At 39.1% G+C, this 27,495-nt stretch overlaps 2 protein-coding genes across 2 annotated transcripts in view; one reads left to right on the top strand and one right to left on the bottom strand.

The window, feature by feature from the left end:
- Positions 1 to 5,964: 5,964 nt before the first annotated feature.
- On the bottom strand, positions 5,965 to 8,249 carry LOC105916362 (relaxin-3 receptor 1). The gene has a single exon (XM_012850828.3). It carries the CDS (start codon positions 7,135 to 7,137, stop codon positions 5,992 to 5,994), a length of 1,146 nt encoding a protein of 381 aa, XP_012706282.3. The 5' UTR covers positions 7,138 to 8,249; the 3' UTR covers positions 5,965 to 5,991.
- A 3,198-nt stretch (positions 8,250 to 11,447) lies between these two features.
- The window catches only part of LOC105916372 (A disintegrin and metalloproteinase with thrombospondin motifs 7), a gene marked incomplete in the record, with an annotated part of 219,136 nt that continues 203,088 nt past the window's right edge, over positions 11,448 to 27,495 (top strand). The window contains 2 exon segments of the mRNA XM_036129684.1: positions 11,448 to 11,738; positions 18,375 to 18,742. Of these exon segments, the coding sequence (XP_035985577.1) occupies positions 11,618 to 11,738; positions 18,375 to 18,742 (489 nt within the window).

Raw genomic sequence — 27,495 nt, forward strand, 5'->3', positions numbered from 1 at the left:
GCGTTATGTTGACAAGGTGTGAAGAGCTGTAATATGGTCAAAAATAAAACATTGTTAAGGTTTATTTATGTCTTTATTGATTATCTGAGGAGATTCCACTGCAAACAGGATTGGAAACGTCCCTCCCCCATAATTTAAAGTGATTCCTGCTAATACAAGCTATGACTGGTGCTGTACAATTTGAAAGAAAAGCAAAGAATAAACTGATGTGGAAATAGATTTGTTTGTTCTTCTTTTGGGCTTCATAAGGTTCCAATGAGAGACCCGAACACGGGGAGTTTCTCACCAACTATAAATTCATACTATCAATGTGGTCAGAGAATATTGTTGCCTGTAATCAAGTTGACCAACTTCCCAGCATTGTTTTTGAAGAAGGTTTATAGCAACTATAATCTGTCTTATAGCGCAGCTGCAAGTTTTTAACATTTCAAGGTCTAGAAACTAAAATCTCAGTGAACCTTGTGTCGTTGACTTCATGATGAGAAAGGTGTAAAATAACCTTAGCTATATCTAAAATATATTTTAAATAACTTCTTATTGATTGTCTTTTGGTAAATAATAAATGGCTGGCTTGATATTTATAAAAGATGAACCAAGCATTGAAGTTCACTGCCTTGCAAACAAAAGTATTGACATCTCTTGGACTTCTTTTCTCTCCAATCTATTATATTGCAATCACAAAGTTAATTGTGTCCTGTTGGGATTCTAATATTTGCCAATAAAAGCTGAAAAGTATGATAACCCTACATGAAATTATATAATTTTCATGAAGGGGTATCAATATCAAGTTTCTGTTCAGTCCATCTCAAAATGGGTGAAAATGAGCACCTGTAAGCCTACTGTACCAAGACACGGCCAGTTGTAATTAGAGCAAAAGATGGTTCCACAAAGTATTGACAAGTTGCACCCCTGACAAATGGCAACTGTGAAATAACATAATTTGTGTTACTAAAAAGTCTTATCGATAAATAAGCCGTATTAGAGCTGCCTACGTTACCATTCTTTGTATCCAAGTGTTTTTCATCTGAGCATGCAGACAATCATTGATCACAGAGCTATTGTCCTCTTGCGGACTTGAAATACCTTGAAAGGAGATCAATCTGGTCTCTGGTGGTACAAACTGACTGACTCATTTATTTCACAGCATGATTATCACATCCTGCTAAATTCAAGCTTTTGTTGGTGTCATGATGGGGTCATCAACATGGTACCCGCGATGTACCAAGTAGCCCCCGAGGACCACATGTGGTGCCCACGAGCCTGTTCTAAAAAAAAAAAGCTGCATCTAATACTTTATTGTATTCCGTTATTCTTCTGGTTTAGTTACACTTGCATTTATATAGATTTAAAAATGCCAATATCTATAACAAGGCATGGAAAATGTATTTATATTATCTAAAGTTAAGGGCTTGATCAGACTCTTCTAGTTCAAGGTTCAAACTCAACACGAACGAAATAGGTCTCAGTTTCAAAAAGGTTGGTGACCCCTGATTTAGGGCGTGATCAATAGTGAGATATTAAATCTAACACTTAACTCTCTGAAGGTGCTGTATTCACATGTGTATTCCTAATTTATTTAAGAAATGAAAGCAGTTATAAAGCTTTTTCCAAAATCCGAACTATTTATGTTCAAATTCCTCATTTCAGCATGTAGTTTATGCATTTTGGGGTTTTCTGTGATGCAATCATATTTGGTCAACACATTTTTGAAGTGGAAAAAGGAATGACAGGAAACGATGCACAAGCAACAGGGCAAACCACAGCCATGAGACAAATGCAAAGCAGGTGATTGAAGGATTTGGGAGGTGTGAGCCGCTGCTGGAGTCAGCACTTCAGGAACCACCACACACAGATGAATGAACATACGCTGTCACATTTCTTGTACTAAACCACTGCTGAATCAGGGTCAACGTCAGGGGAGTCTTGTTCAAAGGAGAAACGAGGCCTGGGCCGTTAAGCCTGTGGACTGTGGAAATGAATGGCCATATCCTCTTCTAGGGTTGTTCCACTGTGTTGTGGCCAGAAACAGAGCAGCAGTCTACCTGGACATTTGTATGCACCTCATGCTCACGCCTTATTGAGATGTTTTCATTATCCAGCAGGACTTTCAATTACCAGCAAGCCAGAAAGTACCAATACCTGATTAAATGACTAATGATGTCATCGTGCTCGATTTGCCAGCAAACTGTCCTTGCCTCCAGCCCATTGAAAATCTATGGAGTATTGTCAAGAGGAAGATGGGAGACACCAGACAATGCAGACAAGCTGAAATTTAATAACTAGGCAATCGTGTCTTTTTCAACACCTCAGTGGAGCCGCAGGCCGCAATGATGCAGTGAGTCATTTAAAAGGAGCGTTAATTAAGCACTGAGTGCTTACACTTCACAGATACACTTCGCAGTAGGACCACATTTCAATATTAAAATCCATTTTTATTGATTTTGTCCAATATTCAAATGAATTTTAAGTTTTCATTCACTGAACACTATATTCATCAAAAATAAGCCAAGATGAATGTTGGAAATATACGCTTACTGCATTTATAAAATATATCAGTTTTCCTTTTTGAATAACGTTGTTGAAATAAATACTCTTTTAAATGATTTATCGGGGTATACTTGTATAAATACTAGTTATGTGGTTTAAATCCAGTAAGAAATGTAGCCGCAGCAATGTATCTGGGATTTGTTTTACATTGACCAGTACTCACCAGTAGGAGGCAGTGTTTACCAATAATATCTGAAACTTCACTACAGTAAAGGAGAAATGTCCTGTTTAAAGTAAAAAAAAAAAAAAAAAAAAAAGACTGATTTATTTACTTTAGTCATTGTTATATTATATTCCAAGGAACAGAACATTGTTTTACATTTCTGTATTTATAGTACAAATAACTGGCTATCAGTATTTACTTGGTGGGTGTCTACAACAAACACTTTTATTTATTTATTTCTTTATTTTTTTGGTGTGGGGGGGGGGGGGGGGGGGGGGTTCAGCAGTTTTTGTTATGATTTTTTTTTTTTTAAATAAATCCTCCTATCAAACCCATTAAGCCTTTCCAGGTACTCTGGTGCTGTGTGCTGTAAATGGGATCTGCAGGCAAACAGGATGAGCCATACGGAATTGTTAGAAATAAAATTGCTTTTTTTAAATTCCAAATAACTGTAATAAATTAGGGTAGGTTGCTGTGGGCTAAGTCATCAGTGTTGTGGGAAGCAGGTCTGTGTGTGCCTGCACCTGCAAATCACTTTTCAAGGACAGTGCGATCATGTAAATATATTGATCCCTGAGGGAGAAGGTTTGTTTGCTGCGGCTGACAATGATAACAAGGTGTAGCGGATAAAAAAAAAAATAACAAGAAGAATTGGCAGTCAAACCACCTCAATTACAGACAGGCAATAGGTTCAACCATATGCAACTAAAACAAATTATAACGAAGAATGAAAGACTGCCCTTTACTTAGACAAGCAATGTGAATCATAAGCAAATGTTGCAGCGAAGTTGCAAATATGGTCTGTAAATATTGATGTATAAAAATGTTAATGCAAATTATTCCGGATTTTTTTGGATAGGTCAACACAAAATGTAAGTATTAGATTTCTTGGCTCAGTGACCTTTTTAAAACTGAAATCAAAAACTCTGAGCAGCCACAAGAGCAAATCAGCATGCAAGTGTGACTTTGAAACTTTGTTGTGACAGATGACTTACTTTCAACTTTTTTCTGTTGTAATCACAAATAATACAGTAATTACAATTAAAATGCCTTGAAGTTAGAGTGTGAGGGGTCGCAGGTCAAATGGCTGAAACAAATAAATGCACTTTCTATAAATCACACCCAATTTCTTTATCCAATACCGTCTTTGTTGGATTTTCTTGGAATTTAAAAAAACAAAAAAAACAAATCCATGTTTGTCAGGCTAAAGGAAGAAATCTGAAGCTTGAACGCCATTTCTAGAAGATGAGTACATAAAAGACACGTCTTTCAGAAAAATCGAGCAATTACCTGACATACTCCTTTTTCTCTCCACCTCTCCTATTTTTGGTATTTTTATTCACTATAGCAATGGAAAATCTGTATGCAGTAAGTAACAAAAACGACTAAAAACAGCGTAAAAACGCATTGCTGACAGTCTATTATTTATAGACACAACACGATTAATTTCTAAATTATCACAGATAAATGGTTTAACTAAGAAAACTTGGGGATTTAGGGGAAAGCTAATTAAATATCAGAGATAAGTTGGTGAACAATAAATAAATAAAAAATTGGTAGGTAGGCTACTAAGCAGAAACTGAGATTTAAAGAACTTCTAGAAATCCTGAAGATATATAGATCACGACCACATTAAGATATAATATGAAAGATTTTCTGGCTACTGGGAAGTAAAGTATGTAGAAATCAAGTGAGGTAAGTCAATCTATAAAGCGTTGTAGCCTTCTTAAAAACAATAGTATTCCCAGAGGGCAGGCTGCGGCAAGGTAACACGCTCCAACATGCTATAAAAAGCACTCAGTAATGGTATTAGCTTCACCATAAAAGAGTCTGAAAGCCTGAAGCATTGAGTCATCCTCCGTTAAATTTTTCAGTTTTAATTAAACCACACTTATTGGAGTTCACTGTGTTTTTACCAACTGAACGGGTTGATTCACAGCTGTTTTGGCCTTCTTGAAGAAGCAAGAAGAGGAATGAAAGAGTGTTCTGGCCACAGCGTTTTGGGATCACACACAAAATAATAATTAAAAAAAAAAACACCAACACAGTCATATGGATGCAGAGAATAAGGAAGATGGAGGAAGAAAGGAAACATCTGCAAACAATGTCAGAGGCAGTCTTTGCCATCTGCATCCAGGTGGATACCTGACCTCAGCCATCTGGTGAGAAGATTTCCTCAATTGTCTGTGAAGGGTCTTCTTCACTGCAGCCAAAAGATAACATGCAAATGTACTAGCTATCTCTCCTCTGGGTTACTCTCAGAACAGCGCAGGTGCTGGACTGATGAAAATCATTTTTCAATGGTTCCATTCAATCTAACACTCCATTAAGTATGTGTTATTTAAATCAGCATCTGCATGCTGTGCTCTCAAAGATTGAGTGTCCACATTTGCATTTTTATTCACAATAGAGCGGTGCCAGCTAACACAAAGTTTTCCAACTACCACCATCCTTGCAAACTTTTATGAGCAGCTGAACAGGACCTGTGCATTTTCAGTTTGTTGAGTGGAAGCAGAGGCAATTTTCTTTTTTCGTTCATTGATGTTAGAATATTGGTTGAGGGATGCAGTTTATTTGTGTTCCATTTCTGCTTGCAAACTGAAACGTCTAAGTTTAAAGTGAGAATAAAAATGACAGAAAGTTATCTAAAGGTCGGATTTCACAGTAGGAAAGAGAGCTTTCCATCAACCACAACCTAAAAGTCCAATATAGTGTCCTTGCATATGAAACTTTTTTATGAGCACTTCTGATGATTTGTATCCTATTTAGATATTTCACACGTAGTACTATACAACCTCCCTCAGTCAAAAAGTTGCCACATGATGGTAAAATACAGATTACCTTTTGTGTTTATGACACAGAACTTTAGCTTATTTTGAATTATTATCAACAATATATTAATAGACTTTAAAGCTATCACAACAATTTAGTTAGCTGGAAGGAATAATCAACAACTTCTTTTTCTGATGGAAAAGTAGTTTATTTACAGATAGGCTTTACATAATGGACATTATGGAAAAACTGTGATATTTTGGAGTCAACATGAAGCACAGAGTCCCTGCCTTGCTCCATGTTGCCAGGCTGATACCTTGTGTCCCAGTCGCCGTGTTCACTCACAGAATGGGTGAACTATTCACACTAAACTATCATTAAATGTGGCTGATCAAATTGATTTGCAGACCTGTTGTGTGAACACATTACGCATGAGCAATGACAGTTTAGAGAGCAACAACAAAGACACCCCCCCCCCCCCCCCCCCCCCCCCCCCTCCTACGCTGTATTCAGTGGGGGAATGGGATCGACTTGGAACTTGATGAGCCCTTACGGTCTATGATGGACAGCGTGTATTCTGTGTTGTCTATGATCTGGAGAGGCACCACTCCTTGGATTTCTCCGTGCGTAACGGAGCGCGTCGTGCATGCCTTGCTCTGACTGGGACTGGAGACTCTCCAAAACAAGCCGCTCAGCATCTTCCTAATCTCTGGCCGCATCAGGCAGTAAAGGATCGGGTTCAAGCAGCTGTTTGTGTGCGCCAAACACACAGTGACCGGGAACACGTATGTGTGCACAGTGTAGTATGACGTGTCCCAGTTGGCTGCGTTAAATTTGACCAAGACGCCCCAGAAGGTGATGGCGTGATTTGGCATCCAGCAGCAGAAGAAGGACAGCACCACAATAGCGACAGATTTGGTGACTCTGGATCTCCGCTTAGGGTTGCTGGTGCCCATGCTTCTCTGTCTCACAAAGCGCAGGAGCATCAGATAATTGACACAGACGATGAACATCGGGATTATGAAGGCTATTAATATTTTCTGGATGTGGTAAAGAGCGAGCCAGTCGTGCCCCTCTGGAAACCTGAGGAGGCAGAGCTTTTCTCCGGCGACCACGGTCACGGTGGAGAAGATAGCCGTGGGTGCCGTGGCCAAGGTGGCTGCCATCCACAGCACCGCGCACACCCACTTCACGCACCGCGATCTTCTATAGGACCTTTTCTTCAGGGCTGTAGCCACAGACAGGTAGCGGGTCACGCTCATGGCGGTGAGGAAGAAGACGCTGGCGTACATGTTCATGACGGTGACCGACAGAATGATCTTGCACATCGCGTCTCCAAACGGCCAGCTGAAGTCCAGAGCCGTGTCCACGGCCCAGAAGGGCAGGGTGAGCACGAACTGGAAGTCCGTCACGGCCAAGTTGGTGATGAAAACATTTATAGTGGATCTTTTTCGACCCTGTCGCACCCTCATGAGGAAAAACACAAGGAGGTTTCCCACCAAGCCCACGGCGCACACCACAGAGTACACCACCGATATGAATATCCTCAGGATGGGAGAACCGTCCGCGCTAACGTCGATGTCCTCGAAAGTGAACTTGTCATCTCCAAGGGAACTTTGGTTCAGTGATGCGCTCTGGTTAAATATTTCATCCATCTTTAAAAACGCACAACAGACGCCCCGCAGCACATTCCCACAAAAAGAGTCAGTGCTCTTCCTCAGCGACCTGTCATCTTCCTCTCTTCCCTCAGAATGACAGCTGACCTGGAGTCCGCTTTTATACAGGTGTGTCCCTCCGCTGCTGCGCCACGATTGGTCGAATGGAGAGAGAAGACTGTCTCATGTTTGGAAATGACTGTAAAGCTCTTTTATTCTGCATCTAAAGGGCATAGCGACATTTGCTTTTAAAAATAAACAAAAGCGTGTTAATTGTTGTATGCAAGACAGCTTGCAGGTCCTGTGACTGGATGCGCCGCGCATACGGGCTGTGCGTAAAAACAGCCAAATTGAATATTTTAGAGAAGAAAAGGTATTCCAATATGTATATTAGAATTTGGATTTCAGAAAATAGGTGTTATTGTTACTGACTTGCAATACTCAGCAGAGGTTACGGCAGACAACACATTTATTCTGCTTCTGCTTGCGCGCTGTGTTTTTGTTTGGCATGACTCCGGGCGTACTCTGTCAGCAAGGAGCATCGGTAAAAGTGCTTTAGTGACAAATGTCAACCTAAGGTCTTCTGTCATTATAAATGCACAATATTTGCAAACAGAAGCTACATTACCCATGGTGTTGTCTTACTGTCCCTGTTACTCCGCAAGAAGGGGTTAGACTAACCTTCGTATTTGCCCCTTTCTTCGGTTTCTGCTTTTTACACTTAGATGTTTCGGACAGCGGACAGAAATAACCTAGTTAAATGCAAATGCATTTTCAACTGATTGATTCATTTGTTGGGAGAAAATCGGATGTTTTCCATCTGTGTAGAAGTACTGCCATTAAGACCTAAAAGCTGCATGTACCACTCGTAACGAAAACCCCTGCCTGCAATTGTTTGCAGTGGCAATTGCTGTCTTTTCATTGCTGTGGAGGAAATTTGCCTCATTAATTTTTACAGAATCCTTTTATTTAGGTCACATTTTTTTTCTAATTTGTTGATTTTGTGCGAAATGTAGCAGGACATATACTTTTTCTTTTTTTTTAAATCAGCTTTTGTCTGCAAAAGCTTTGTGATCCTTTCCAGACTTTGCCACAAACTTTGTTCCTCCTCTGCTGTTAAATCTCTTTGGATTGGGTGTTGATGAGTTGCTTTTTGAGGTCTTGCATACATGTGGTTTAAAGCTTTTCCCCTTGATTAAAGAATTTACCCTTTCAAAATTGGATCTACGTCTTCACATGGAATTTGTTTTCTGATAAAACAACAAATTTGACACTGAGCAAAAACTGAAGAAATTTGCACTTTGTCACATCACTCTGAATATCTTCATATTCTTAGTAAAAAAAAAAAAGTTAAAGTGCTTTGATCATGTCAGTTGATCTTCCATTCCATTTTCATTTGTCACTTTTAACCCATTTTCAATGTTTTATCTGATAATATATCAGCAGATAAATGGTGGAGTTTCACAGGAAATCAAAATGACGTAATTTATACTATAACAGTATTGCTGCACTTTGTGTATATTTTTATGGGCAGGCATTAATCAATATTTCTGTGTAGAAACTTTGTAACTGTAACAGAAAAATGAGGAAATATTGTACATTGACAGTTATTCTAAAATGGTAGTTTACAAAGCTTTTTCCCGACAGTAGCAGTTAAGTGTAATGTACATGTTTTGATTCTGAACAAGTTGGTTCTGACATTAGCAAACACTACTTCCGGCCTGTGAAACTATTAGCACATTTAAATTAAGCACAGATTCTAAGCTAGTTTAAGCTTGATACCAACTTACATTTTTGGCCCCCACACAAAACCTTTCTAAACCTAAAATCTAAGGACATAATTTAGCTTTTTACGAAGCTGATAAATGCATCTGAATTACCAATGTAGCCACAGAAAGGCCACATTTAGTGACCCTGTAGTAGTGGGTCTTTTAAAAACAAACAAAAAAAAAAAACAAACAGTGACAAATCGAATCCCTTTTTGGAGAGTTTTGGAGAATGAAAAGCTAAAACTGTTCTTATTCTTCTCAAAAAGCACCAGGTTCTGCCATTTTGCCTCCCACTGTCTCAAAGCACCCACAGTTAGCCCAGTCTTTGTGCCACAGTCCTTCCTTGCTGCAGTCAGAATGGAAGATACTCAGCCTTCAGCTTTAAGACTGGACATGAATTGCACAAAGCTGCTGCCAGCTTAGTTGTTGTTTTTCTACATGTCAAAGTGGACAAGAAAAATGACCTAAATACTATGTTAAAAAAATAGTTAACTAAGGAGGGATGGAAGTGTGAAAAAATGAGAAGCAACAAAAATAAGTTAATTTTTAGATCTACAGATACTAAGAAATATGTTTACTAACTTTATTTCTCTCTTCTAAAATAACATTTATCAGTTACAAAGACCTGCACACAGCAAATTATGCAAATTTAAGCCTCTGTGTTAGGTAAACTTGTGCCTTTTAGCAGCTTTTGGCCAAACATTTACACATTGTCCACAGATCACATATAGCAGTCCCCATTTTGACTGATAGTGGTGACTGTGGCGCAGTGTGAACAGTGGTCATCTTGCAATCTGAAAGCTGTAAACTAGATTCTTTCTGCCATGTCACTGTGCCCCTGGGCAAGGCACCCAATTCCTAGTTCCCTACGGTGGTGTTTTGTGAGTGCAAATGGTTGGTGCTATAAACATTCAGATCATTTATATAGGTTTGATGCAGGATAACTCTGGGTGAATAGTGTAATCCATATGGGTCCTCAGTGTGTTCATCTTGAGCTGATTGTCCTGACACCCATTTGACACCCGGGTAATGCTTACATTTGGGAACTGAACTGGTAAGGCAAGGTTTTCTTTTTATAGCACCATTCTGTCGCCTGGCAATCTGAAAGAACTTAGACAGAATCATTTGAAAAACCTTACAATAATGATAAAAAAACATGTATGTGTTGAAAAGAAATGCTTACAAACACAAGGTTAAAATATGAATATATAAGAATCTTAAAACACGAGTGTTTATCACTCATGAATAACTGGCCAAACAGTTAATTTATCAAGACAACCCAAATGAGTCTCTGATCCAAGGCTGCAGTAAACACAGATGTTTTCATTCATGAATTACCAACATATTCTGAACATTTCAGGTTTTCAGAGAGTTTGTTACAGACCCAAAAAGCAGAAAACTAAATGCTGCCTCCTGTTGTTTAGTTCTGATACTGGGAGCAGTAAGTGTGCAGGTTTCTGTTAAGGGACCCACATAATTCATGTTTGACAAGTAACTCAGAAATGCATTTAAGCAAAAGACCATTCAGTGCCTTATAAACCAATGGCAATGATTTAAAGTTTACCCTTTTACTAACATGGTGCCATTGCAGTGATTCAGAAACTGCTGTGATGTGATCCCTTTTCCCCACGATGGTCAAGACTTGGGCAGCAGCATTTCGGATGAGCTGCAGCTGCAAAAATCAGTAAAGACACCATTACAACAATCCAACATACAGAAAATTAAAGCATGCAGTATTTAGTAGAGCCAACTGAACCCAGGCATACCTCTTTACCCACACTCAGAACTTACACATGTTGGTTGGGTTTCTGTTGATCACAACATGAATGATTTTAGGGTTTGTCTGAACCTACATATACAGTGAAATTCAAATGTGCGGGTAGGATTTGGCACCAAAATAAACAACACAGTGTAAGAATCAAGCCATTTATTGGTCATTAGAACTAGAAACTAGTTTAATTAAATTAATTTAAATTGCCAAAATATATGCTATTTTGAAGAATAGTTTTATATTGCTGACGTTCTCCTTTCTTGAGCTTATCTAAACGCCCTCCTTTCAACCATAGTCTCATTAAAGCTTGACAGCGTTTCGTGCTCTTCCTGGAAGACTGCTCCTGGAGCCCAAGGATCATCGTTACATATTGCACGAAGTGGATCCGGTGTTCTTTTCTCCGATTTTAAGTGAACGCGTCAGCGCCGGAACGGATCCTTGTTTGACCCACCGAGAACCCGACAAACCTCAGCCTTTTCGGGGTGTAGCTGGCGTGCAACGGGATCGTTAGGCTGTATCCGATTTCTTGCTGCAGCCATTCCCCTTTAAGCCTCCGCTCGGTCCTTGAAGAGCCAGCCTATTGTCTTAAAGTCCTCCCCTCTGTGGGGGTGGCTCCGCAAAAGTTTTGCTGAGGGAAAAGTTTTCAAGCTGTCACTGGTCGTCGGGAGGAGACTGATGGAGGACGGGAGGACCAGGCACCCGTCAGCAATAAAGCCGACTTGAAGTAGCCGCAGTTAGAATCGGGATGCACCGAAAAACAACCAGCGGACGCAGACGATGATCAGGCCCATTTGGGGATCTTTTATTAGGGCAGCTGAAGCGCATGGTCCAAGCGAAGCGAAACGCGCACCCAGCCTCTGATGGACTCAGTCTAAAGTAACAGTGGAGCTGTTAGGAAGGCAGTAAATGTTTCTAACACGCCGGTCCCCGTCCTGACAAAATGAACCGCTCGGAGTGGGGGCTCCACGCCGCTGGACAAAGAGCGTCTCCCATCCCAGTCTTCGTGGCGCTCCTTTTGTTGCTGGAGATCTGCAAAGCCCTCGGATCCCCTCCTGAGTCAGGTCGGTGATTCCCTCGCAGACGTTTTGGAGTTACGCGTTTATATCAACACGACCTCTTGTGCGGGCGTCTGTCTCTGCTGCGCTCTTTTGCTCCACGAGTGCGTCTAATTAAAGCCAGGGAAGGCAGAGCCAGACAAGTAATCCCGTCTGTGACAAGAAGCCAGCTGTGACCACTGTTTACGAAGCTTGTAGCTGACCACAGCAATTAGAGCCAGGTTTTCAGCGCAGAGTGGTAGCACAGGAGATCTGCTTTCTAATGAACCATGTTGTTCCCTCTGTCTGCATTTGACCCAGCACAAAAGCCCAGTGCAGTGCTGCTGCTCTGACACTGACCTCTGACCTCTAATGTCAGAAGCAGGAAACTGCCGCTTTGCTCTGGGAATTTACAGGATGCAATATCCACAGTATTTTTATACCCAAGCTGACTCCCATTCTCCTGCTGCATGGAGACATCAGCATCTGATATTGGCTGGGAAACACTCCCACGCCTCGGTTTCCCCCCCACACACACACGTCTATCCTCCCAGTTATTCCCCACTGTTTGTTATTTTAGATGCGAAAAGCCGGGGCTGTCCCAAGGTTAGTGGATCAAAAGCCTGTTTGATTGTACTCGTATCCTGTTCAAATCAGATGCGTGCACAAAAAAACAAACCATCAGGGATTCGAGACAAAGGATGTGATGCTGAGGGGAGAGATCACTCGAATATTAACAAACATTGTAAATTATGTTACAGGAGTTTCAATGAGTACTGTTATTTCTTTAACAGTCAATTGTCTTTTCTGTTAATGTCTTGAATGACCTGTCTCTTTATTGTAGTTATTAAGCTAAAATTTGTGAGTGGTAGGAAACCCATTAAAAATCAGGAACCTATCAACTGTTATTACAGTTTAAAGGATACATAAGTAAGATACTTACTGTAAAACCAACCTAAATCATTCTCATTTGTCACCTGGGATGGAAGTAACATTCCCTATAAACAATTGGTCCTCTCCATCAACAATGTCTTAGTCACGTTTTTTCTCTTTTCAAACCTAGAAGTACTTTCCAGAACTACTTCGGTGCAGAGTGTAGCCCCTGTTTACTTCCTGGTTCCTGAGCCAATCATATGAGAGTTCCCAGGGTTCTCAAAACAGAGCGCAGCATTTGGTGTTTCATCTTGTCAAAAGAGCCGCAGCCTGCTAACATAGAAGCCAGTAAGAGAAACAGACCAGAAATAGAACAAAATACTCTATATACCTGTATAACAAAAAATTCACAACATTAATGTACAGTTTAAAAACGGCATATTAGATTGTTGTGACTGCTGTACCAATTTGAGCCACAATGTGTCAGTATTACTTATAGCTTATTTAAGTTGAGACTTGTAGTAGTTTTTTTTAACTTTACTAGAATGTTCTTTGTAACATACACAAAGAAAAGTGCAATTAAATAGAAGAGGCTTTTACTAAGTATGCTACTATTGGCAAGTCAGCAGCTGTCATTTGTGCTTCAGTCATATCCAGCACATCATTTGTTAATTTGTATCTGCATTTATACCTCCTAGCCTCTGTGCTTGAAGTTGTAATTAAGTCATTTGTCTAATTAGGATGGACATATTCACTAATGGTTAGGATAATTCTTATGAAAACTACAAGATCTTAGTTAATCAGATATATTTTACGACCACAAAACCAATTTTAGCAAGAATTAAAGAAAAGACATGCAGATCTTCACTGAAAGCTAGCCACACTTGTAGCTGGGATCAGCAGCTGTTTTCTGATGCTCCAACCACAAGCCTGAAATATGAGTTTTGCACAATGTTTAAACTTAACGTGCCTATCGAAGACAGAGCGGTTGCATACTGTTTGTAGGAGCATCTCAATAGATCATCAAACAGGTTAATTATTTCAGTAATTCAACTGAAATAGTGAAAATGATCCTTTTAATAGATTATTACACATAGAGTAAAATGTCAAACGTTTTTTTTTTTTTTTTTTGGTTTTATTGATTATGGCTTAAGAGCTATGGAAAACTGAAAAATCTGTTTATTAGAAAATGAGAATATCACACTAGACCATTAAAAGGACAAGTTTTAAATAATACAGTGTGGTGATATTGTTTTGATATGGCCTAGCCAATCATGGGAAAGATTGGTGTCTTGAAAGTTGTCCAGTAACTGACATCCTCCATAAATGGAGTAAGCTGCAACAGCGGTTGAATTTTCAGGAGCTGTAAGCCATAATCATCAAAATGTAGAGAAATTACAGCATGAGCTAATGAATCTATATAATATGTTTAATTTTTTAGATGTTTTGGAATTCAATTACTGAAAAAAGTAGCTTTCTGATGATAGTCTTGTTTATTGCGATACCTCTTCATAGATTTCCTGGATAGAACAAAAAAATCACTCTGTGTTTGGACAAATCGAAGCCTTGGTTGGGGAAAGAGTGCAGTAATTTAATATGTTTCAGCTGGTAAGTTATTTAATCCATGCTGATCCAGTCAGACTCTTCTCATTCCTGAAATGACAATGTCAGCAAACACATCTCTTGCTTGTGGGAAAGCTGCTAGTCTGAACCATGAGGGTTGAATTAGTAGTCTGCATCAGTCCAACAAAACAACAAAGGAAATGTCTGAAAATATGAAAACTTTTCTATTGTCAATATAATTTGTTATTAAAACCTGAGTTTTAAGGGTTCTGAAATAAATTATAAGCGGGATCAGATAAACAAAATCTGTTCTGACAAAATTAGCCTTCCTTTTAAACTTACTGAAAAGTAAAACATAGATGGATAGAGTATTCTGACAAACGTAATCCAATCAAAACGTATAGCACAGGAAAAAGGTTGGTTCATAACCTCATGAAAACCATTTGTCAGTGGAAATACTTGAAACTAAAGGCTTCAGAGTGATCAAGAATAGACCCCAAGGATGATGATCAGTCTATATTTACTATATCATACCAGAGTAATGGGTTTATAAGGATAAAAAGGGCTAAACCAACATATGCTCCCCAGATAAAACATTTATTAATTTGTGTTTTAAAAAGAGAAGTGTATTTGTTAGACAAGGCAAGGCAAGGCAAATTCCGCACCTTTACAAGGAAGTTAATCATGATTAATTTGCTTTGCTTATCTGTTGTGTGCACAACATAGCTTCAGAGTTTTTGTCAAATTTGAGTCCACAGTATATTTGAATATTATTTAAATGAATCATTAGATAGTTGTTAAATATTGCTCAGTATATTCACCTGGTAAAAACCCTAAGACTGGGGGAGAAATAACAATTGTTTTCTGTTTACAATGCTGAATTATAGCCAGGTTACAGGTTGAGTTTCAAACTGCAAAACGAAGAGACAAGAGGGAGACAAACAAGTAGAATAGAATTTGTCATTCTGTCACACAATGAAAAACAGTATAGCAGCTCTTGTTAAGCAGTGGGAACATCAAGCACACACACATACAAAAAAAATGTCCTTCAGAGAGGGCAGCTGTGATCCACCAACCCAGTTCTGCTGAACTCTCCACCCACTGAAGTGGGCACGCAGGCCCTCTGGAGGCTGCTGTCACTTAAAGCTGTAAGCTAAGGCAAGGGCACCTACTATCCAACGTGAGAGCCTCTGTTTTTACACAGACATACCAAGGTGATGCGTCTCCCAAGGTAATAGCCAACGAGGTGCTGTCTTCACCTCAACAAATCTCATATTCAGCCGCTCCAAAGGTTAAATAGTTGCAGCCATCACTGATGAAACCAATGGGAGGTCCCACAACGGGATTTCAATACAAGAGCAGCTGTCTCATCTCTGTCGTCCAGTGCTTTGAGGGCAAGTCGGGTGCAATGAAAATCCTTGACAGGCCTTCTGCTCGAAATCCTGGCTATCATTGACAGGATGAGGGCTATTGGAGGGAAAAGCATATGGAAGGACCTGACTTCACTGGATTGCATTGAGTTATATTTTAAGTAATGTAACAGCGATACTGAAACGAGAAAAGCGATTGGTTAGATTACCACATTACTGAAAAATAATGCCATTATAAACAGTTATTTTCTACCCCTATGACTCCCAACACTGGAAATAGTGGGACTCACCTCTACGCCCAGCTTGGGCTCGGGAACCCTGCTCCAGGAGACAGCGATAATTGACACCGGTACTGTAAGAGCCGGTAGACAATCCTGCAACGCCTCGCTCTGCATGGCCAAAGACCAACCTGATCTACAGAGTTAGGGGTACCTACACTTTCTTGACGCACCTCTGCTGGAAGACCCTGACTTGTTGGGCTCCTTTGCCTCTCCTTGTTTACTCATTGTGCCCATGTGTAATGTCTTACTTCCGGTCACGCGGTCTTGTTATTTTAAGTATACACAAAGGAGTTTAGTTAACTAACAAATAGAGCAAAAATGAAGTGCAATACACAGAAATAACATACAATAAGCAACCAGGGCGCAATGATTTATTTGGAAAACCTTTGGATGGAATCACAGTGAGCTGCTGGCGTAGAAAGTCATAGTGACTAGGTATCTAGATATTTATGACAAATGTTTCGTTGCAACAAGAATGGTTGAAATAATTGGGTATTTAAACTAAAATATATTAATGGGGTACTACTTTTCATAAATGGAATTATACAGTGTCAGTATCTTACATCAGTTTGTAGAATCAAAGAGAAACCCTGTTCAGAGATCAAGCTGAAAGCAAGTGGCCATGATCTAAAACAGATCAAACTAAAACCTCTCCCAGCACTCTGACTGAACTTTGTAGTGAATTTATACATTTTTATTTATTTATTTTTACTTTTGACTGAGGTACTTCTTTAAATTGTTCCCATTTGCCTTCAACTAAGCAATAACAACTGATCACTGTGCTGAGACAGTTGAGTGCATCCTCCTAATAATTAGCTATTAATTGCAGTTTAACCTCTCTGATCACCAATCAACTACAGATGGTAAAAGATGTGATTACAAAAGACAACATAGTGTACACTTTTCTCCATTGGTTAGAGAGGGAACAACTGATGAGATCATCTGATCAGAGAGAACTTTTTATCTGCATTTAACATAATTTGACTCAGAAAGTTGTGCCAATGTAAATAATTATCTAATGCAAAAGTCACAATTAATAAAAAAACAAAACCTATGGAATATAGTGTTTTCTCAAACAATGGTTGAGGTTTCAGTTGTTTCAGATGCTGGAAATCCCCTCTTAAAATGAGCTTTTATGAATATATGTTAGGTTGACTCTTGTTGCGTTGCCCCTCTCTTTGGGAACTTTGCCATTAAACCTGTTTTAGTGCAATCTTGGTTTTCAGCAAGAAGGTCCTGAGTCATAATCCCATTTTGGGGCTTTCTGCATGGAGTTTGCATGTTTTCCCTGTGCATGCAGATCTTCCTTTGGCTTGCTCCCATTTTTACAAACACGCATGTTAGGTTAATTGGCATGAGTGTGAGTGTGGGCATTCATGAGTGTTTGTCTCGTGTATCTCCTTAGTGCAATTATTAAACAAGTATCAAACTAGTGCTAGTGGTTGTTTTACACCAACTCGTTGTGTAAGTTACACTACTGTAAGTTCAAAGTCTTTCAATTGTCAGCTGGTTCTTTCTTGGCACCAGGTAGGACATGGGAGGGGGAGGTTTAAAGGGCTGGAGATGGTTTTTGGTTTGTCTAATTATGACAAAAACACAGTAAAAATACCTACCGTAACTTTAAGATTAACAAAAAATTACTAAGGGTTGCATTAACTGGAGTTCACTGTCTATGAGCTTCCTGCTTAACGACCTACTTAATGTTGGTTGTAAGTTATTTTCCACTGAATCCATGAACACTATTTTTAACTCGGTTCTTAAACACTGTTGGTCTTTTAATATCACCAAGAGCTGTTATGTGTACATTATCTAAATATTGTTTAACCTGTTTTTTCCATCCAGCACTTCTGCAGCCCAGATTAGAAATGAACAGATTGTTGCAAAAATAAATTCAGAAACATTGCTGTGACAGCAGTCTATTGCAAGTAAGATATTGACTCACTAAAATAAATTATAACGTTATTTCGGGCCCAGCAAGGTTGGATGATCCATCTTGTGCATCTTCTTAGTAAAACCTGAATGTATACAATTGACCTTCTTATCATGGTCAATCTAAGGTGTTACGAGGATGTGCTGGGTTAATAAATCCCTAAAAAGATTTTCACAGCCCACTTCTAAAGGTGTAGTTGAATAGTATGTTATATTACTGCATTAGTATCACTATGGCTGAGTTGGGAGGTCACTGACTCTTCAGAAAGCATATTTTCTTTATTCTAATGCATCTCTGAGAGCTCTTAGAGACGCGTCTTTTGATGCTGCTGATTCCACCCACTTCAGGTCAGATAAAATTAGGGACCGTTTCTATTATGAGAACAAATTTCAAAAGCCTTAATTAACCCAGTGCACATGAAAGTGAAAGGCAAACAGAGAAAAGGAATTCATGGTTTGAAGCATTAATGAAAGACTCAATCCACTTTCAAGCACATGAAAGACACGATTATGTAGTCATGAGATTAGATTTTGAGAGTCAGTTTTATTTACAGCTTTACAGACCCTTAATTGTTTAATTAATCTGTTCATTCCCATGATGCATTAGCCCGTCTTCTCGTAACGCTTTCCCACCATGGCTTCCACAGGGATTTTTCTGCATGACCTGCCTCCATATCAAGTGGTTCACCCCACCAGAGTTGATGCCAGAGGCCACTTCCTGTCAAACATCCTGTCTCATCATGCCCGCCGCGTTCAGCGCCGGGAAACCTCCGAGGACAGAGTGGACACTCATCGAGTCTTCTACCAGTTCTTGCACGCCGGCCACAGTTTGCACTTTAACCTCACTCTCAATCCAAGCCTGCTGGCTCCAGGCTTCGTGACAGAGAGGAGGTACGGTGGCCTGGGAGGGGCCAAGATCCATCGCCCTGGAGCCCCCGGGTGTCATTATTTAGGCGAGGTGTGGGACAGGACCGCTGTTAAAGGGAACGCTGCGATAAGCGCCTGTGATGGACTGGTGAGTAGATAATCCAATAATCTGAAGTAACGTCAAAGGATGCCTTGGTGTCTGTTATCTTTATAATATGGGTTTAAAAGCCATATACACAATTAATTTTGTGAAAGCCCCTATGAATTACAGCTATTTAATACTTTCTGTTGAAACTTTTCAGGGATCCTAAATATTATAACATTGATTTTTTTTTAAATGTTTTAGTACTTTTCTTAGGTTTATTTGAAGGCCATTACCCAAGTGTGAGGACTCACGAGCTAAAACGTCTAGACCTTTTTCTTAATAAACCAATCCAGTGTGTCGGAAAGAGCTGCACACTGTCCTTCAACTGGACTGTTTTAATCTACACAGAGAACGAGAAAAAGCAAGCAGAACGATCAGAGTCCATAACCCAAGAAGGGAGGGAGGGGGGGGGGGGGTTCTCCTCTGTGATGCTTTGCCAGGCTTTCATTGTTGTTGCATTATGTTGTGTGTGTGTGTGTGTGTGTGTGTGTGTGTGTGTGTGTGTGTGTGTGTGTGTGTGTGTGTGTGTGTGTGTGTGTGTGTGTCCTCAGCAGGGTAATTACAGATGCGGTTGGTTTTAAAAAAGGTTATATTGCCTCAGTCACTTTGGAAAAACACATGTCTTCATCATGAAGATGCCAAAGTGGATATTTCAGATTCCTAAGGGAGGTGGTGAAGCAGAAAGTGATAGAGCCCCAGTACACCTATAAGAAAAATGAGTGTCAACATTTTTTTAATTGATTAATTTAGATCTTACTTTTTTCCAGAAAATACTGTCATGCAGATTTAATAATTTAAAAAATATGTGGGGCTTGGAAATGATGAATTGAATGGGGGACCTTTTAAATTTAGACAGTGCCATGATTATTCATCCAGGCTCGTAAATATACATAGATCACCGTTCATTTTTAGTTTAGCTTTAGTTTTGCAAGTTTGATTTAGGACACATGTAGGTAGTATAAACTTAAACATTTGACAAGCTGCATTTATTACACTATGATTTTATTTAAGTTAATGTTGATAAACATTAAAAATGAGTTGCTCTCGGATGAACCTCAGAACAGGGTCAAAAGAGGGGCTTGTGGGGCGATAATGACGAGGAATTCAGTTCCAAAGCATTGTGGGTCCACTTTATATACACACAGCTGAATTATTTAATGTGAAAAGAAAGGCATTAAAAGCATGGTATATCCCATTTTAAACATTCCTTTGGAAATTGAGAAACCCGATGCAAGTACAGGAACAAAGTCATTATCTCGGCTTTTTTGATCGAATAATTCAGAGTTTAGTTGTTGCTGTTAAGTGTGCGCTATTTTACTTTGTATTGTATTTGCTTTATGAAGATAAAACTGCATTGGGTTGAACTGAGTACGTCCCTTTAATGCATTTGGCAAGATAAGGGTAGGAATCCAAGACGAGGGCATTTTCTGCACATTTAAATTCAAACCAAGTTCATCCAAAATGCAGCTGGTAATTTCTGCTCCAATTACTCCACTGTCTTGTCTGCTGTCAGGGTTACAAACAACCTACCTCACCAAATTTAATGAAGGTATAGTCTGATGAACATATAGTGTCAGTAAAGTGATGCACAAGTCCAGGTATAACTCCCCCCCCCCCCCCCCCCCCAAAAAAAAAAAAAAAAAAATCACACAAGAAGAATCTTTCTCCCAAGGACACTTTAGTAAATGGTTTAAAAAGACCAACCTTTTTTTTTTTTTTTTTTTAGTTCTTTCAGACCCAAATGAAACACTCTATGGGTGGGAAATTACATTCAGAGATCAGACAAAGGATTATCATCTAGCTGTATTAATATTTCTCCATATTAAATGTGACCCCTGGCTATTGCATCTTTTTGTCTGCAACATGCAAATGGGAGGTTTTCAAATTATTCCATGGGATTCAGATCTGTTATCAGTGTCTGTTAATATTCATATAGCTCGCCTTCGTCAGTCCAATATGAAACTCTCGGCTGATCTTAGTAGAATGTCCATAGTATAATATTAAAATCATTTACAGTATTCTGTATGAGCCAAAAGCAATATGCAGATCGACATTTTGTCACATCATATATATATATATATATATATATATATATATATATATATATATATATATATATATATATATATATATATATATATATATATATATATATGTGTGTGTGTGTGTGTATATATCGGATCAAGACGCCAGCTTTTGTTTTGCAAAACACGACAATGTGACGCTACTACCACCCTCCTACACTGTTGGATTGAGGTTTTCAGCTTAATGTAAAGTTGGTTTTCTATCAAATGTGTTTTGCTTGTAGCCCAATATCTGGTTGGGACCACCTAACACTACACATTGTGTGCCTTACATGACTTTTGCTTTTGCTGACTTCTTAAAGCTTTCTTCTTGCCACTCTTGCATAGCAGACAGATTTATAGAGTTTCTGAATAAGACTTGTCCCGTTGACAGAATGATTTTTTTTCAAACTGAATATCTGCAGCTCCTCCAGAGTTACATCTTGGTTGCTTATCTGATTAATACTCTGCTGGCCTGGCCTGCCAATCTATGTGGACAGCAGTGCCTTGCAGGTTTGCTGTTTGGCCATACTCTTTTCCATTTTCCAATGATGGCTGAACAGTGCTCTGTGGGATGATGGAAGCTTTGGATTTGGATTTATAACCTAACCCAGTTTGAAAACTCTACGAAACCTCCATAAACAGCTGGACTTGTACTGAGATTACATTACACACAGGTGGACTCTGTTAATAGGGGAACTTGTTGTTTGCACTGGACTTTATCTGATAGTCTCATAGTGAAGGTTACTAGTGGACATTTCTCTGAGCTAGACCTGGAAATCCGTTTGCATGGAAAGGAAAGTTTAGGTTGTTTCCCCCTGTTTTCATGCTTCAGCTCCAGGATTGTTGTTGTTTAGAGAAACTCGTATATCAAGAGCGTGCTAATTGTCTGGTATGAAAACAGTCTTTGATAACTGGGTGAGAACCATTTCTGTATCTCCTGTCGCTCTCTTGCTCTGGTATAAACCCTCTGAGAAGCAAACATACTGTTGGAAATGGTGTTCAAAACAGATGCTCTTCCTGTTTAAGTGCTGAGGTTTGGCAGTGAGTCGAGCAGCTTATCCAGCTTCATCCTGGACACTGAGAGCTCTCCTTGTATGCTGTTTTACTCTCCATGTTGAATTATCTTACCTCTCTCTCCTCTCATATTTTCTCACCTTTCTCTCTCTGCCACTTACTTCAGACTTGCAATGTATTAAAGTTTATGTTAAAGTAAATGCATTGCACCAATTGTTCCCTCTCATATAGTTAAGAAAAGTGCTTGTTTAATTGGAAAATGTAAAACCAGAATATTTTGGGGGCAATTTATTATATATTCCTGACTGCCTGGAGGTGTTTGCTGTATACAGCCTGCTTTTGGCTTTAACAATATGGCACGTTTTCTGCCATATGTAGCAGTCGTGCTCCCTGCAGGTAGACTGTGATGTGTAAAACTGGAGTTGACCGCCTTTATAAAATGTTTAATCAATATGATATTGACTTCATATATCTATTTGAGCAAACGTCTTTGGACTTCAAGTGGAACCATTTCCCTGAGAGATCCATTTAGCTTGGTTTGTGTGCTGCCTGTATTTATTTCAAAAGACAATCCCAGTGGGGAAGTTATTGAAAATTGGACTTTACCCGCTTTATTATTCTGCTCAATTGTTCCATGGAATCGGCTTTCCCTCGAGACTGAACCGCTTTCTCAAAACCGCCAAAGGGGCCTATTTTAATATGACAGTGTTTTTCAGGTTCAGTCTTAGGCGTCTGAAGGAGTACTGAGCCGAGACCTTTAAATGGGCAGGGGCTCTAAATATAAAAAACGGTGGGAAGGGGGGGGGGGGGGGGGGGGGCAACATCCAAACAAAATAAAATCTTAAAAAAGACAATACACATGTAAAATTTCTACCATGACCTGTTGCATTCAAATGATTGCTGTTTGAAAACAGTATGAACTTGCACTGAATCAAATCTTCTATTATCCAGTAAAAAACTAAAAGGACAAACATTTCATCTTGTCTGTTTGTGTTCTTTGTACTATTATTTTTACAATACTGTTTCTTTTTTTGCTACACATTAATTTCACTATGTCTAAAATTTCAAATTGCAACAACAACAGAGAGAACACATCTGGGTACTTTTGAAATGCAAAATGCTCGCTAACATACTTTGCAAATACAGAGTTTATGTACAAAGCAGTGTGAGTGTGTTTGCTATTTGGTCCAGTCAGCAAATACACTAAATCTAAGGCAACCGGACTTTCATTCAGTTCCTCTATGTCCTTTAAAAACAGCAGAGCACCAACTACAGGTTGCTCAAGTGCAACCACCAGAATTGACAAAGACTCCTGGAAAGGTGTGGAAGCGTTTTCAGAAAGACCTGAACGAATGTCCGGTTGCCTCCAATTTAAGCCTGTTTGCTGTTGCGATGACCCTGATAACTGAGAATATACACAGGCACATTTGGTCCAGTGTTTGAAAATAAATTCAGCATTCTCTAAATTCTCTTTGTAATAAGCAATCCAACCTGCACATTAAAAAAAAAAGATTTTCCATTTTATTTATTTATTTGAAAGGTCGTTATGTGTAGTTATGTGTCACCAGCTCAAGCACGAATAACACTGCGCTTTTAACTATTTATGATAAAGTCGATCTAGGATCACAGTATGTGTGAAACTGAGCGTCTGTGAGGAATCATGATGCAGTTTGGCTGCACCATCTGCATCGGCAATTTCCCGTGTCTCCAAAATGAGCGTACACCTGGGTCACAGTGGCCGTGAGGACCGCACATTTTCCCGTCATGTTTTTTAAATATATATATATCCCAACTTTTCCGTGGAATGTGATGTACGCACGTTTCATGCCCAGTGTTGTTCTTTATGGATAAAGTTCTGTTTCAGTCTTTAAACTAATGTTCTTGGTGAGATGTGCCTCTGGGGGAGGAGTCGCCTCCAGAAACAATCCAACCTGTCTGAAGCGGACCTGCAATAACAAGGAGGCTTCAGCACAGTAGACAACTAATGATTTAGATGTTTTTCTGAAACACTTTCTTTAGACATCAAAAGGACCAACAATCTAGCACTTTAGCCATTATCGTAATTTCTCCAAAACAAAAGACAAGTACACATTAACAGGCAATATTTATATATTTTGTGCATATGACATTTATTTTAGATTATTTTAAAGCTTTGTAGATTGATAAGAATAAATATATATATATTTAAGCTACTTCATCATCCCCTTTTAAATTTTAAGAAACTACTTCAGAGTATCTGAGTCTAACCACATCAGAATACTAATTCAAGATTAGGATGGCAGGTAGTAGTTACATCAATTATCATTTCAAACTGAGGAGTGCTACAGAAACTCAGGTCATCTTTAACGCTTTCAAACTAACCCACTCGTACCTGTGTCATCATGCATAGAGAGCCCAGTTATAATCACTGAGTGAAATTCAGTTGTTAATTCTCCTTATATTTTTGCTCCTCTTGAATAATCTTTGTGCTTAACAATCATTGTTCATAGTCTCTTAAAAATAGCTATTTTACTGTTTGTTTTTTTAATTAAATTACATGTTGATATTAAAAAAAAATCTACTAGTGGATTTAATTTTCTTTAGCTGTGTTTATAAGCCTTTAAATTACAAGGTAACGCCACACAGAAATGCACTTGTTTTCCTTATCATTGGCGCTCAGGACAGGTGTGTCAACCACAGATACTTCTGGATTAGTGTAGAGCTTTTATCATATAGCTGCTTTACGCTGATCGAAACACATGATCTGTCTGAAGAGGTCGTTGCTGCTTCTTTCAGATATGCTGAGTTGGTAAAAGAACCCGTGCAACGTTTAGTGGAGGTGGATTGGAAACCCAACTTCTTCTTTTTTTTTCTTTTTTTTGTCAAAGGATGTCATAGGATTTCTGTTGTGTTTTCATCTTGGATTTGGTAGCCTTTTAAGTATATTGAGAGACACAGTTAAGCCCAAAATTATTCATACCCCAGGCAGATTTAAGTTTGACGTGATCTTTTAATTTTACTGTCATGGTTCTTCGGATTGAAAATAGTTGCATCATTTCGAAGGAAGCCGAGCCAGAGTCCCAGAATTAAGGGGATCGATGATCTTTGGAGGGAATTTAAGATTGGGGTGATGGCCAAGAGGCCTTCCAACTTCAAAGACTTGGAGCGAATTACTAAATATAAATTGACAAAATACCAGTGGAAACGTGTAAAGATCTGCTCAACAAGTAGAAGGTTTGAAAAAACAACAATTTTTCCATTGTTTGTTTAGAATGGTATGAGTAATTTTTGACATTGTTAGATTAAAACTGATTTTGTTTTTTATTGCTTCTCCTTTTACATAATTTTATTATTTCTTCAGAGACATCTGTCTGTTGTTGTCAGAAGCACACTTCTAGACTGAAAATGATATCTAAATCTGCCAGGGTCATGAGTAATTTTGGGATTAACTGTTAATGGAAGTTTGGAAGGTTTTGTCTTTTGTTCTCTGAGAACGTTTAAAACTGTCTCCGGCTTTGTGAACAAAGCTTTACTGGTTCTGCTGTTGTGTAGCAAAAGATGAAGCTGAAAAGACAAAGCTGGTCATTTACAAGTTAACCTCTGTCACAGCCCTTAGAGAGCTACAGGGAGTAAAAGACAGACAGAATGAGGTTGAGAATCAACATAGACGAATGAGAGTCTACATTAAGCGTGCCCGGGGTTAGACTTAAAGACTGGCCGTGGCTCCTTGTCTCTTGGAAACTCCTAAACTGTTAAATTTGGCCACACTGATTAACAGCTGGCTGTTATGCACGATATTGAAAGTAAAATCAAAGAGATGCATCTCATATAAGTGCGCTCAATGGAAACAGTTTCTCTAACGCTCACCACCTTTAGAGCTGTTCCATTACCATCGCATGTATAAGCTCTGTTTTTCTATCAAACACGCGTAATTGTTATAAACAGATAGACATAAGGTTCCAACAGAAGTGTGTGAACCATCAGCCAAGCCGTCACACGTCTGACCACAAAAACCCACTGTAAAAACCATTTATAAAATTTGAAGCATTACAGTTAAATTAGGAGCCTGTATAAATCTTAACATTGTCCGAATCGGACAATGTTGTTCAAAGTAAGCTGAAAGCTTTGCTACAAAATGTAAAGCTGCAAACCAGAAATGAAGGCTTTACTTTCCAGTAAAATTGCTTTTTTGCCCCCACCAGAAACAAAACCAATAGTCAGTCCATGTTTATCAATATTAAACATTTTATGAGTCAAATTTTTTTTCATCGATACCTGATTAAAGTTCTTATTCATTTTTAAAACACCGTCTTCAAAAAAAGCACAGCTCAACACGGCTACAGCTGTGGAAAGGCACACTTGACTGTGAATTAATTAATCAGTCTGCCTAAAATAAACCTGTTGTGATAAAACAACAAAGGCAGAGGCTGTGTATTTTACGGCAGTGATAAAGGGAGATCAGGAAGTATCTGCCGTTGCTCAGTCTCTTTTCTTCTCCTGCTTTTTTTCACACTAATCACGCCGCAAAGCACAGATGTGATTATAAAATCCGATACTGGAGTCAATTTGCAGCCTGTTAGTTGGCTGCAGCATATTAAGCAGCGCGTAAAGGTGCCTGCGAAGTGTGTTTTAGACACTGCCGTTGTCTCCACTCGTCAGTAATCGCCGCTGGGTGACCAATATCTGACTTGTAAGCTATAGGTGGAGTTTGTTTACTTTGTCTCTTGTTCCTCTGACAGAGCTCAGACTGCCAGCTGGTGCTAAAACCCACATAGGGACACATTTTATCTCACTGAAAGCATCGATGGATGATTTATCCATCACTCTGAAGATGAGCTTTGCTTGGAAACTGATAAAAAAAAACATATATGTACCTGGAAACTTACTCTCAACAAATGCCATCCTAATCTCTTTATCTGATGAAAACCTTTACTCACGGATACCCCTGTAATTGGCCCGTTTCCAGCCAACCTGTCAGCTGGTGCTAAAACACACCAGCTGGTGAAGCTACTTAGCTCCTCCAATTTTTATTTCTTCCTTAATGATGAAACATTTAAGCACTCCTTAAACGCTGGCATGAAAGCCTATTAGAATATGATTTAAAATGAGCAAAGTATTTTAAACTCAAGAAGTTAAAAGATTTTTACCGGCAATGATATATAAAAGTGATACTGTAGTTTTTTTTTTTTTTACTGTGCTGTAGCTTAGTGTGCGATGAGTTCAGACAAGCAGTGGACTTTAGAAGAGGTAGCTCAGATGTTATCATCCTTACCGGGAGCTTTTCTATTTCCCCCGGGAGGCTGTGTTTGAGGTGGAGCTGCAAAACACGAAGCATGGATCTTCTGAAATGAAGTCACCGTCAGCGTCTAGGGGTGTAGCAAGAGAAGAAATCTTTTGTTTCAGTTCATTTCTGCGTAGTGCATACATGTTTTGTCTCCAAAGAAATATACTCCTGGTATAGGTGTCGAAACATTTTCAGAATGAACTGAACAAAAGTCCAGTTGCCTCCGATTTAAGCCTGTTTTCTGTGTAGATATGGATATAAAGGTTATATGAACTCAAATAGTAAATGTTTTTGACATATTTGATATGTAGAAAAAGTACTCCATGCCTATAATTTAAGAATCATACCCCCCTCCTCTGATCAGTCAGCACTAAGAACTAAAACAACAATGACACTCAGAACATGCACAGGAA

This window comes from Fundulus heteroclitus, unplaced genomic scaffold, assembly GCF_011125445.2.
Source record: "Fundulus heteroclitus isolate FHET01 unplaced genomic scaffold, MU-UCD_Fhet_4.1 scaffold_201, whole genome shotgun sequence".
NCBI classification, from domain to species: Eukaryota; Metazoa; Chordata; class Actinopteri; order Cyprinodontiformes; family Fundulidae; genus Fundulus; species Fundulus heteroclitus.

Coding starts and splice junctions, on each gene's coding strand:
- LOC105916362 (XM_012850828.3), bottom strand. CDS start 7,137: ATGGATGAAATATTTAACCAGAGCGCATCACTGAACCAAAGTTCCCTT.